The sequence below is a fragment of the Giraffa tippelskirchi genome, chromosome 2, assembly GCF_054371585.1.
Source record: "Giraffa tippelskirchi isolate mGirTip1 chromosome 2, T2T-mGirTip1v1.2.pri, whole genome shotgun sequence".
Taxonomy (NCBI): Eukaryota; Metazoa; Chordata; class Mammalia; order Artiodactyla; family Giraffidae; genus Giraffa; species Giraffa tippelskirchi.
Genome location: NC_137276.1, coordinates 117,840,977 through 117,855,049, shown reverse-complemented (window position 1 = coordinate 117,855,049; position 14,073 = coordinate 117,840,977). Strand labels below are relative to the sequence as shown.

At 40.5% G+C, this 14,073-nt stretch overlaps 1 protein-coding gene and 1 long non-coding RNA gene across 2 annotated transcripts in view; both read right to left on the bottom strand.

The window, feature by feature from the left end:
* Nucleotides 1–4,755, bottom strand: part of LOC145538413 (uncharacterized) — a 75,971-nt gene extending 71,216 nt beyond the window's left edge. The window contains exon 1 of the long non-coding RNA XR_014076838.1: nt 4,639–4,755. This is a non-coding gene — a long non-coding RNA (uncharacterized LOC145538413). The remainder of the gene's footprint in view (nt 1–4,638) is intronic.
* Nucleotides 4,756–9,510: 4,755 nt separating this feature from the next.
* On the bottom strand, nt 9,511–12,366 carry MAP10 (microtubule associated protein 10). The gene has a single exon (XM_081570378.1). The coding sequence runs from the start codon at nt 12,352–12,354 to the stop codon at nt 9,622–9,624; it is 2,733 nt and encodes a 910-aa protein (XP_081426504.1). The 5' UTR covers nt 12,355–12,366; the 3' UTR covers nt 9,511–9,621.
* Nucleotides 12,367–14,073: the final 1,707 nt, after the last annotated feature.

Genomic DNA, 14,073 nt, shown 5'->3' with positions numbered 1-14,073 from the left:
AAGTAAGCCAGAAAGAAAAACAACAATACAGTATACTAATGCATATATATGGAATTTGAAAGATGGTAACGATAACCCTATATGCGAGACAGAATAAGAGACACAGATACATGGAACAATTTTATGGACTCTGAGGGAGAAGGTGAGGGTGGGACGTTCTGGGAGAATAGCATTGAAACAGGTATATTATCATATGTGAAACAGAACACCATTCCATGTTCGATGCATGAGACAAGGGCTCAGGGCCGGGGCAATGGGATGACCCAGAGGGATGGGATGGGGAGGGAGGTGGGTGGGGGGCCCAGGAAGGGGAACACATGTAAACCCATGGCTGATTCATGTCAATGTATGGCAAAAACTATTACAATATTGTAAAGTAATTACCCCCCAACTAAAATAAATAAATTTATAAAATAAAAAAAAAAGAAAAGAAAGCCTGTCATTGTTTCAATTGTTTTCCCATCTAGTTGCCATGAAGTGATGGAACCAGATGCCATGATCTTAGTTTTTTGATGAGGTGGATGAACCTAGAACCTATTACACAGAGTGAAGTGAGTTAGAAAGAGAAAGAGAACTACTGTATCCTAACAAATATATATGGAATTTACAAAAATGGTACTGACGTTTTTTGAATGGTGAGTTTTAAGCCAGCTTTTTCACTCTCCTCTTTCACTCTCATCAGGAGGCTCTTTAGTTCCTCTTCAATTTCTGCCATAAGGGTGGTGTCATCTGTATATTTGAGGTTATTGATATTTTTCTCGGTAATCTTGATTCCAGCTTGTGCTTCATCCAGCCTGGCATTTCGCATGATATACTCTGCATATAAGTTAAAGAAGCAGGGTGATAATATATAACCTTGACACACTCCTTTCCCAATTTGGAACCAGTCTATTGTTCCATATCCTGTTCCAACTGTTGCTTCCTGACCTGTATACAGGTTTCTCAGGAAGCAGGTAAGGTGTCTGGTATTTCCATCTCTTGAAGAATTTTCCACAGTTTGTTGTGATCCACACAGTCAAAGGCTTTAGCATAGTCAATGAAGCATATGTTTTTCTGGAATTCCTTTGCTTTTTTCTATGATCCAACATATTTTGACAGTTTGATCTCTGGTTCCTCTACCTTTTCTAAGTCCAGCTTGAACATCTGAAAGTTCTCAGTTAATGTACTGTTGAAACCTAGCTTGGAGGATTTTGAGCATGACCTTGCTAGCATGTGAAATGGGTGCAGTTGTGCAGTAGTTTGAACATTCTTTGGCGTTGCCCTTCTTTGGGATTGGAATGAAAACTGATCCTTTTCCAGTCCTGTGGCCACTGCTGAGTTTTCCAAATTTGCTGGCAATATTGAGTGTAGCACTTTAACAGCATCATCGTTTAGGATTTGAAATAGCTCAACTGGAATTCCATCACTTCCACTAGCTTTGTTCACAGCAATGCTTCCTAGGGCCCACTTGTGTGTTTACACAACATAAATTCAAAGATAAAATTGTTGAGAATTTCAAGACAGTGATAAGTTTAAACCATGAGCTGTGCTTTTCTTAATGGGGCCCTGAGTAGAAGCTAGTTGTCTATGAAAGCTGTATGTGAACAGGATGGGAAGAAACAAGATTGGACACACACATGGCACACATCTCCCCCACTAATGTGGATGTACTGTTGCCCCATTAGACTTCACTCAAAAACCCAAGCTCAAAGGGAAAGCAATGAAGAATTTCAAAGTGACAAGAGCAGAGGATTAAACCCAGTGTGAGGCTCTTCTGAGTACAGGATTTACACAACTGCACAGGCTGCATTCCCAGCCCTACTAACATTTTTTGAGCCCCTCATCTTTAGGGGGATACCAAGTATGGTTGGATCATTCCTTAGGTCACCCACGAGAAGTCTAACCCATGGCAATTCATGTACATGTTTCAGGGTGTAGAAGCGCATGAGACACCTCCTCTGATGTATTCTGCTTCTGATGAGCCATACCTGTTGCTACTCTATAGCTGTCAAGAATCTATCTTCTTTTCTGTAACTTAATTGGGTTCCTCACTTCTAGTTGAGGACCAGGCAATAGGGCCTGGAATGGAAGGTGGGGTTTCAGGGGCAAGGTTCATTAAGGAGGGAGAAGTAAGGCACTGAACTGACATGGAGATTAGCGGTTCAATTCAGGAGGCCAGTGGGTTCATGATCTCTTTAGTTACAAGGACTCAGGTGTCAGTCGTCCAGTTTTTGGCAAAAGTAGGTGGTACCCATGAGTCAGAAGACTGAGATTGTTGTATCTCACCATCAGAATCACTTCTTCTGGTACACATCCCCTACCTGGGCTTGACCTATACTGATACTGAAAGTTAGTGAATATTATTAAGAAAGTCACATTGGATGATATCACTATTGTTGCACGTTCACCATGATGATTCATTTCTCCATTTCATAGCTGTGAAAACTGAGCTCCAGAGAGACTTGCCAAGGTTAACAGGTAAGTGGTGAAGCCAGGACTCTGACAGGTCTGTCTGATCCCAAACACAAATGCCTTCCCTGTGGCAAAGAGTATGATTCCCACATCTCTAAGTCGTTCATTTTTGGTTAGTGTTTTTAATATGAATGTTATAGAACGCCTGCCAGACACACAGGTTAGGTTTGCAATGATCCCAGTTTAACACATGAGGTGGCATCTTCTAATGGAAAGAGGAGGCAAGAAACTAACAAACTTCATTATTCAGGGCCACAGTCCTTATTTACAAAGTGAAGGAACTGAACTAAATGATTTCCAAAGTATCTTCTGGCTCCACATTCCTATGAATTCAAGCTTTCTTTTCTGACTTGAATTGTCTAAAATTTCAGTTGCTGTTTATTTTGGGGAAGCTGCGGCATGTGGGATCTCAGCTCCCTGACCAGGGATCGAACCCGTGACCACTGCAGTGAAAGCACGGCGTCCAAACCACTGGACCACCAGGGAAGTCCTTCAGCTACTTTTTAATACCACACCAGGATTTAGTATAATCATATTCTCAGCATAGAGATGGGTACTTCTTTGTTGATGCAGGAGAGCATACCTCTAGTTTAGTAAAAACAGTTAAGTTAGAAGATAAAAATAAAATACATAAAAATAATAGGGAGGCCTAAAATACAACACAGCTTTATAATGTTTCAAATTGGAATTTTATAGATAATTGCTATCCACTCCGATTCTAGAAATGATAGAAGCATTGAAGGAACATTACCTGAGATTTAGACCAACAGTCTTTCAGTTTTTCTAGAAAGTGAGAAAAGCAATGAATGGGAAAACAGCTTGAGTTTTCTCATCTATATTAATAATTCATGGGGTGCTCATGAAGATGAAGTGAGACAGTGGAAGTCCTTCACCAGCTATAAGGTGCTAATCAGTGTCAGGAAGTGTTAGGATTAAATTAATGACAATAACGGGGACCAAAAGACTCTGTTTCTCCCAGGAATCCTATTTTCCAGTGAAAAGGCCATTCTTTTAGTGAACTCTCACCTCTCACATAGATTCTTAGATGCTCACAGTATGAGCTCACTCTGTGATCAGTGAAGTAGCAAGAGAGCAGCAAGAAATCATAGACTCAGAAAAGGTGCACTGGAATGTAAGGCAGTGCCTTCTGAAAAGAAAAAATGTGCCTCCCTAAACGCCTGGCTTCTGGCCACTATAGAGGGATACATGGATATGGAGAACTTTGCTGACACAATGCCAGCATTCACGCCTTGAACCTTTCCAGAAGATCAGAAAGATGTCCTTCCTCAGGTTAACAAATACTGTCCAAAGTACATGGAAATACCCTTAAGAATTCTGGATATGCAATCATTTTCAGACCAACACTGCTGACAATAGGTTTTTCCACATATAAAGCAATCCATTATTTATGTCATTCTGAATCCGAATTCTGTCCCAATTCTCTCCTCAGCATTAACATCAAAATCACAATTAAGGAAATACAGTCCTCCAGGCCATTGTTGGGTGTGAAACTCTGTGAAACTGAGCAGCTTCCCTTAACAAAACAAAAAGCAAAACCCTCCAAGGTTTCTTGGGGAGAATAGCTGACGGAGAAATCTCTGGGCAGAAGAGGGGTTGGATCTTTTTTCTGTCTTTCACTATGTAGACCCCGGGGGTTTACTGCTCCTCTGTTAGGGTTTCCGCTCAATTATGAGCCATAGCCGGAGAAGGCAATGGCATCCCACTCCAGTACTCTTGCCTGGAGGATCCCATGGATGGAGGAGCCTGGTGGGCCGCAATCCATGGGGTCTCGAAGAGTCGGACGCGACTGAGTGACTTCACCTTCACTTTCATGCATTGGAGAAGGAAATGGCAACCCACTCCATCGTTCTTGCCTGGAGAATCCCAGGGACGAGGGAGCCTGGTGAGCTGCCATCTATGTAGCTGCACAGAGTCGGACGTGACTGAAGCGAATTAGCACCAGCAGCAGCAGCATGAGCCATTGCCAAATCCACTTCCTATTGCTCTTATGGCTCAACAACAATATCCTTTTTCTCTTATGGCTCAACTATAATATAGTTCAAAGAGAACTATATTAAAACCAAGAAGAAAACAAAACGAAAAATAAACGAATAAAACAAAGTATCCTGAATAGTCAAGTTTGCAAGTATAGGTTTCTGAACCTGTAATAAATGAGTTATTACTCACTCATTTAGTGATTTGTGGACCTGTTCCCTTGCACATGCCTTCTTTCTACTTATGGCACTCAGCCGCTATCTTGTATTGTTACTCAGGAGCTTGTCTGATCTCCCACCCTGGCCTGCTGCTGGACAAACACAAACATTCTTTATTAAAGCCCAAAACTTTCCATGGATTCCTGTTGCCAAGGGTTCTCCTACTCGGTCACAATGTCAAATGGAATGATTGTTCTAACCTTTGGAAGGAAGAGCTGACTTCCTGACTGTGGTTTTATTGAAAATGTATCCCCTGAAGGGCAAGGATATAGATAGATGGTACATTCTCTGTACTATTAAATATACCAACAGTCCAGGTGCATTCACTGTTACATATGCTAGATAAATTTTATTTGATTCAACCCCCAAACTAATCTTATAATGAAGAAATAATCTCAAAAAAATACATAACATGATCAAAGATGTAATCACCATCCACCTGTCTCCAAAGACCAGGCTTTAACACTTGAATTTTTTTTGCCACTAGGATTAGTGGTCTTTCCAATAACATTGAGAAAGACATTGCTAACATGTTTTGCCGTCCAGAGCAAAATATTTTTTCTCTTTGGTCCCAACGCCTCTTTTAGTAGATAACCTTTAGCCCAGCCCCAGCTTCTCCATCACACTCAGCATTCAGTTTCTGCACCCCGTGTCCCATGACCTGCTCCTTTTAAGGTTTGCTCCCTGAATTTGATGTTGATCCCTGGGCTCTGTTAGAAAACACCATCTTCTCATCTCTCCAGCAGCACCTCCCTGAGCTATGCTGAAGATTTCTAGTCCATTTTTCAGCAACCTAATCCCATCTGCTTTGTCTCATCCAGAAGTTCCTCCAAGTATCTTGTCTACCACCAGCATTTTCCTTGTTCTCTAGGACTACTATGGGCTCACTCTTATTTTTACATCTCTTCTCTCATTTCAGTGGGATTTTTGAAAGGAAAGGACCACAGCCTTCCTTTAGTACACAATTTTAAAACAAAGAAAATGTTTTCTTATCTGAATTTTCTATTTTTTTCTAGAATTGACATACACATTACTTGTATAACAAAGATGTGAGAAATGTTTGGAAAATAACAAAATATTTCTAATACTATGGCTTGGCACTCCAACCTAATAATGCTCATTCTGAAGTCATTATTTCCTGGCATGATAGTTAGATCTCTGGAGAAAAACACTCAAAATGTTTTGGTCCTTGACCAAGTAAATTACCCTCATATTGTTTTAGGTTAAAAATGAGAAGGATCCAGCAAGTCTTGGCTCACAAACTGTCATTCTGGTACAAGGATCCAGATACTTTAAATCCAAATTAAAACATAAATAGCCCAAAGGACGGCTATATCACTAGGTTCAAGGACAGTTTATGACTAGGCAAATATAAATATTATGTATCAATAGACAGATATAAATATTATTTATCTTATTTAGATGTTGCTTTGTTATGAAATTTTTTTGCCTTGCCAACAACACAATGTGAAATCAAAAACTTGTGTTTTTTAATTGATAGTTTTGACCTGTATGTTTGTAACAAATAAAATTTGGTTCCTAATTGTAATTGCATAATAACTGCAATGCTTGTACAGGCAGAAAGATTAATCAAGATGTGAACAGGTGGCTCTCAACAGAGCCACAAGTGCATAAGAGTTCAGTATCACTGTTCTTTTTATCTAGAAATGTCATGAATAGCATGCAGATGACTCCAGAAAAAAAAAATATTGGACGTATGCATCTGCAGTCTTCTTCGAATCTGCTTTAGTAACAGTTCAAAGAACTTGTCATTGTTGACAGTTGCCTCTTAATATTACAAAGAGGTAGCCCTAATACAGCAGTTTAGATACCTAAGCTGCTCAGAAAAGCTGGATTTACAGCTCAGTTTTACAATTAATTGATAGTCTTCCCTATTTATGACCCCAAAAGTTCAGGACTATCAGGTAAAGACTATCAATTTTAAAAAAAACAAGATTTTAATTATCACATTGTGTTGTTGGCAAGGCAAAGAGATTTCATAACAAAGCAACATCTAAATAAGATAAATAATATTTACATCTGTCTATTAGATACATAATATTTATATTTACCTAATCATAAACTGTCTTTGGATCAAGAGATATAGCCATCCTTCAGGCTATTTATGTTTTAATTTGGATTAAAATATCTGGATCCTTGTACAGAATGACAGTTTGTGAGCCGAGACTTGCTGGATCCTTCTCTTCTCATTTTTAACCTAAAACAACTATTTCATGTTTCAATGATTTTAAGTAATTTAAGGAGATAATTAAGGCTTCTGGAGTAGTATCTATTATGACATTCTTAAAGTACTAAGATTACAGGTTCTAGAATTAAAACATGAAGTACAATCTGAATATAGGATTCAAACAGAAAGTATTAAATACATGAAACAGGCATTTCGTTAGAATTAAGCTAGAAAACCCACCACGTCCACAATTCTAGAAATAGGTGTTCATGGAATAACTCAAAGAGAAGTTTATTTAGCTACTCAATTTTGTAATTTAAAGTCCTTTAGTCTTTGTTGTCAGAGAAGGCAATGGCACCCCACTCCAGTACTCTTGCCTGGAAAATCCCATGGACGGAGGAGCCTGGTAGGCTTCAGTCCATGGGGTCTCGAAGAGTCGGACACGACTGAGCGACTTCACTTTCACTTTTCCCGTTCATGCACTGGAGAAGGAAATGGCAACCCACTCCAGTGTTCTTGCCTGGAGAATCCCAGGGATGGCGGAGCCTGGTGGGCTGCCGTCTATGGGGTTGCAAAGAGTCGGACATTACTGAAGGGACTTAGCAGCAGTAGCAGCAGCAGTCTTTGTTGTACCTTAAATATACTGAATTCATCATTTTCCTTACCCATTCTCATCATACACAACGATTTACTCTCAAATAGTTTTTAAAGAATTATTTCTCTAATTATTCTAATATTGCTTATATTTTCTGTTTCCTCCATAATAAAAACTTGCTAACAGTTTACAGGCCAAATTGATGTCATCTGAATAGTCAGCTACAGCATCTAGCAGTAAATTAGCTTGATTTTGTGAAATGAAACACTACATGTTTTATATTTACCAAAAAAGTAAGATCATAGCCATTAAAAACATTTCATAGTCAAAAATTTTCACTGGTATAATTTCTGGACCTCTAAAAATTTATTTCAATAATTTAAAATATTCAAAATGTCATGACTACTTACTGGTGCTCACTTATACATTAAAATACTGTTTTTACTGCTTAGGACTTTATGGCTATGCTTGACATTTGAAGCTCCTACAATCTGGGACTTTTTCTTACTCAACAAATTTTTCTTCTACCACTCTGTACTGTGACTCTACCATTCTAATCAAGATAACATAATTTCTTCTCAGTCCTATGAGTACATTGTGACATTGTGTTCATTCCCATCATTATTCTTTATTCATATTGCCCCTCAAAATATAGTCTCTTCATCTCACCATCTAACTAAATTCTATTATTATGAGCAGTCAAGATAATACATACATAATTATTTAATTACTTAGGGTCTCATCTCATATATCCAAAAGTATTAGCTATATTAAAAATTAAGTGTAAAAATGTAAATAAAACACAGAAGAAAACACATGTAAAACACATATCTGCACACAGAATAAGATCTAAATATAAAGGCAAGGAAGGAATTATAAAGAAATGATCACTAGATTTCATAGAAACAAACTGTCATACATTAAAAATAACTTGAACAAGCTGAGATGACAATAAACTGAATTTCTATACAATAAACCTATATAGGAAGACACCTTTTTTAGCTCCCTTCTCCAAATACTTCACAGAACACCAAAAGGTGTTTCAGCAAAATGAAAACACTTTAGTCAAATAAGCAGTATCCAAGAAGGATATTTTTAGGTTTCTGCTTGTTTTACTGCTTAATTCGAATCCCTCTCATTAGGTATGTTAAGTGCACAGCCATCACTTATTTGTTCAACAAATGCTTTTATTGCACCCCAGCCATATGCCAGAGATTGTGCCAGATACTAAGACCATATTGCTGCTCAAAACAGACATGGTCCCTTCAATCACAGAACTTAAATCTAGCATAAGATAAACATTAATCAAGTAACCATACAAATTGTGGTTTATAAAAAAAGCACACAGAGCACTGCTGCTGCTGCTGCTAAGTCACTTCAGTCGTGTCCGACTCTGAGCGACCCCAGAGATGGCAGCCTACTGGGCTCCTCCGTCCCTGGGATTCTCCAGGCAAGAACACTGGAGTGGGTTGCCATTTCCTTCTCCAGTGCATGAACGGGAAAAGTGAAAGTGAAGTTGCTCAGTCGCGTCCGACTCTTCGTGACCCCTTGGACTGAAGCCTACCAGGCTCCTCCGTCCATGGGATTTTCCAGGCAAGAGTACTGGAGTGGGGTGCCATTACCTTCTCTACACAGAGCACTATGACAGTATATAAAAAGGACTTCACCTATTAGAGATATGGATCTGTGTATGGTTCCTGGAAGATTTCCCTAAAGAATTCATGTCTAAATAAAATGTTAAGCTCTTACAACTGCAGTGGCTATATCCTAAATTCTTTTGTACCTTTCTGAGTCTCATACAGTAAGTCTCCTATGCATTAAACAATTTATTCCTATTAAAATTTGAAGGTATCGTTATTAACTAGCCTTCTGTTTTCAACGGTGTGAACGAAGTCAGCCTAAGGATAATTTAATAGGGGCAGTTTAGGAAGACACTTTTATTTTCACAAGATTAAACAACTTGAATCTTACCTATGTTATAAGATGATCTCATGATCAATCTTGTCAGATTAAGTGGCAGAATCCTACTTAAACCCCAAAGGAATGAGAATGACAAACACTTACATTCTGAAAAGGAATTATTCATTAAATTTATGTACAGCTATTAAAACTGTTTCACTAACAGTACACACAGATTTTAAAACAAATTAAATGTTATTTAAAAGTACATATTTTTACACTGTATATCCTGGAAGTTTGTTTATTACTAATTCACAAATATCTTTGCATTGCTTTGAAATGTTTAGTGAACCAAGGTCATCACTGTCTTCTTCAAAGTGATCTAAAGTACTGCTATCCAGGACATTAAGTTCTAGTTCCGACAGATTAGAAGGCAGATAAGAACTCACTTGAGATGTCCGAGGTGACTGGCTTTTTTCTGAGGACTTGCAACCTGTTCTTGTTTTAAGTTTAGCAGAGATGTCGCGAACCTGCTTTAGAACTTTAGAATTATGCATACTGTTTTGGTCTCTCTGGTTTTCTTTTTCCTCAGTCCAGTGTGATGAAGAGAAATCACTGGAAGATGCTTCCTCCAAACTTTTATCTTGAGTCTTTGAAACAGGAAATCTTTTATATGAGAATACTGGAGATCCAGCTGAAAAAGGTGGGCTAAGAATAGAACTCTTTTCACTGCTGTTTTTCCTTATGGACAACCTTGTTTCACTAGACTTGCTTGTATGTTGTCTGTGTTTTGGATTTTCTGTCCCTGGACTGCTATCGTGAGCTCGTAAAATTCTGCTGTTGTCTTCAGAACTGCAAGGACTGGTGAAGTCATCTGAATACTTTAGTTCTGAGATGCTTTCAGAGCAACTACTTGTACTTGGATTGTTTCCATTGATATCAGCAGTTAGAATGTCATCACTAGTGATTTTGACCTGCTTGTCATCTATTTCTTTATCTACTACAATTCTGTCAACTACTGCAACCTGCTGGAAAACACCTGGACTTTGGACTTTCACTTCCACTTTTCCTTCCAAAATATTTGTACAAATAAACCTTTCTGAGACGATGGAATTTGCAGGACTCACAATTTCTCCCAATAAACCATTATTGCTTCTATTTTCATCACAATCAACTGTCTTTTCAGTTGCACATTTCAGTTTAGTTTCTTTGGTTGTGCTAGTGTCATCAACAACTACACTAATTTGCTTTGAGGTATTGCTATTTTCAGCACAAGATGTATCTGAGTCTAAACATTTATCTTTAGGCAGTTCATGTGGCTTCTGATACAGTTCAGCAAAACTTAGTATCTTAACTTTGGATGATGGAATTCTGAGTTTTGCACCTAACATTTGTGTTTGCATTTTTCTATACTGTTCTCTCTTTTCATGTTCTGCTAACATATCAGGATTTGTTTGTTTTAAACGTAGTTTAAGTGTGTTTGTTAAGCCATAAAGTAGTTTTCCCCTTGAAACTCTTTTTTGGGGGGCACCACCTTTCTTTTCAAAATATTTACCTTTCTTAAGGTTTTCAGTTTGGTTCTTTTTATACTGAAGACTCACTGACTTCTCATTTTCCCCCACAGAAAGCTTATCCTTTTTAGATTCATATTTACAGGTGGATTTCACCAAAGATTCTGGTGACTTCTTATCCTCAGTTCTATATAACCAGGCTAAGTGAGGATGTATATGAGTAGGGCTTGCCATGGGTTGGTTGTATAACAAGGACAACTCAACCAACAAAGCATTTAACAAAGGCAGCTGCCTTATAGTATTAATGCTATTTTGTTCAGTTGGAGGATGGTCTGTAGTTTGATTACTTGCTCCTGTATCCTGAACGCGTGCAGGATTTATAAGCATTGGACGGCTCTCACCTGTTGCAGAATATGTATGTTTTGGAGGATTAGTATGTGTTGGGGGATTTACAAGGTTTCCTTTCAGAGAAGTATCATCATCCCATGCCTCAGGTGCATTAATTAGAGGCTTAATGGTAATTTTACCCTGTTTAGGGGGTGTCTTTTCTTGAGTCAAATGAGTGTAATACAGAGGAGGAGGGCAAATTATGTTAGTTTCAAGTTCCACCCCTGTGCCTTCCTGATATGGGGGACTACTCCTCTCACTGCTACCCTTTGAACACATAAGGGAGTTGGTTTTGCCATTTTCCAAAGAATCCGTGTAATCAGAGTCAGCCTTGCTATGGAAAGCTCTTCCCTTCAAATCCTTCCCTGCCCTTGAGATTTTTACATCCACCAGAGGCTTATCAGCATCTCCTGGGCTTGGCTCTGAGTCTGGCTGCTGCAGCTGCTGGTTTTCCTGCCAGGTTTGGGGGCTGACCTCCACTGACTTCTGCACCTCCATACCCTCCACTCCATCTCCTGTGGAAGCGACTGGCCGCTCCAGATGGCCCAACAAGCTGCTTCCCAGATCAGTCAGGCGGTAGCCCAGGGCAATGTCCCCAACCCGCTCCCCGTCTTGGTTACACAACGGAAAACTTCCCCGATGACTCTGGGAGCTGCCGGGAACGGCGGACCCCAGGACCCTGTGGACCGCCGCGGCCAGAGAGATGCTGCAGGCCCCCAGGAGCTGCGGGGCAGGGGTCGGGTGCCCGGGGGGGAGCTGGAGCAGCAAGGTGTAAAGCGGGGTCCGAAGGAGCAGGCGGTGCAGGGTGGCGGGCTGCAGGCGGAAGAGACAGGACTTGCCGCGACGGAAGCTAACCAAGCCAGGCCGAGATTCCTGGGCGGGGGCGGCGGGGCCGGCGGGAGGGTAAACCAGCAGCGTGGGGAAGTCCAGCAGGCGGAAGGCCACCGCGGGACACAGGCTCCGAGAGAGCCGCGGCGGCGATGTTTCCTCTCCCTCCTCCTTTTTCTCCTCTTCCGCAATCACGGGTGGCTGCGGCAGCCCGGCTTCAAGGCATACCCAGTCTACGAGTAGATCCAGCGAGAATAGCCGCTCAGACACCGCGGACGCCATTGCTGTTGCCCCGGAGACACTGGGAGCTGAAAGCTGTCCTTCGTTCTCGCGATAAACAGGGAAAACCCGGCGCCTGTCTTGCTATCTCGCGAGACTTGAGAGGGCGCCCTGACAGGTCCGAGATGCGACTGCTGTGGGAATTTTCGCTTCTCACTGTACCGCTTTGGTTTCCAGACTTGTATTAACACAATGCTTATAATAATACGGAAGCTATGAATGGGGCGGGATAGGGAGAGCAGTAAAAGCATGTTTTTGTGTTCGAGTCACATTTTATCACTACAGGTCCCATGCAATTTTGGAGTCCTGTCAAATCTATCAGAGGAATATTAAAAGTATGTCAGGGCTTCCATTCGAATCTCCAGGCAAAAGCAAGTCAGCTAATTGTCCACAACCGGCCTTCTCTGCTGCTGGTTACCCGAAAGATAAGGATATGGCTCTGAAGTGGCATGGAGGTCTCTGTCTTAGTGTGGTGACGCTAGAACATGCACAGTGAGTGGGAGCACATCACCAGCTCAGGCATCTAGGTGTAGTAGAGTTATGTTAATGATTTTGGTACATCAAAACTAAGGCAGCACTCATTATTAGAGAAATGCAAATCAAAACCACAATGAGATATCATCTCAAACTGGTCAGAAAGACCATCATCAAAAAAAATCTAGACAATAAATGCTGGACAGTGTGGAGAAAAGGGAACACTCTTATACTGTTGGTGGCAATGTAAACTGATACAACCACTATGAAGAACTGCCTGGAGATTCCTTAAAAAAAAAAAAACAAAACTAGGATTAAAAATATCATTCAGTTCAGATCCATCACTCAGTTGTGTCCAACTCTTTGCAACCCCATGGACTGCAGCACGCCAGGCTTCCCTGTCCATCACCAACTCCCGAAGCTTACTCAAACTCATACCCATTGAGTCAGTGATGCCATCCAACCATCTCATCCTCTGTTGTCCCCTTCTCCTCCTGCCGTCAGTCTTTCCTGGCATCAGTCAACATCTACAGTGATTTTGGAGCCCCCCAAAATAAAGTCTGTCACCGTATCCGTTGTTGTTCACTTGCCATGAAGTGATGGCACCAGATGCCATGATCTTAGTTTTCTGAACGTTGAGTTTTAAGCCAGCTTTTTCACTCTCTTCTTTCACCTTCATCAAAAGGCTCTTTAGTTCTTATTCACTATTGCCATAAGGGTGGTGTCATCTGCATATCTGAGGTTATTGATATTTCTCCCGGCAGTGTTGATTCCAGCTTGTGCTTCATCTAGCCTGGCATTTTGCATGATGTACTCTGGATATAAGTTAAATAAGCAGGGTGATAATATACAGCCTTAAGATACTCCTTTCCCAATTTGGAACCAGTCTGTTGTCCCATGTCCGATTCTAACAGTTGCTTCTTGACCTGCATACAGATTTCTCAGTAGGCAGATCAGGTGGTCTGGTATTCCCATCTCTTGAAGAATTTTCCAGTTTGTTGTGATCCACACCGTCAAAGGCTTTGGGTTAGTCAATAAAGCAGACGTAGATGTTTTTCTGGAACCTGCTTGCTTTTTCGATTATCCAATGGATGCTGGCAATTTGATTTCTGGTTCCTCTGCATTTTTTAATCCAGCTTGAACATCTGGACGTTCATGGTTCACGTACTGTTGAAGCCTGGCTTACAGAATTTTGAGCATTAATTTGCTAGCGTGTGAGATGGGTACAATTTTGTGGTAGTTTGAACA

Bases quoted from the DNA above. Each gene is read 5' to 3' on its own strand.
- MAP10 (XM_081570378.1), bottom strand. From the start codon at position 12,354: ATGGCGTCCGCGGTGTCTGAGCGGCTATTCTCGCTGGATCTACTCGTA.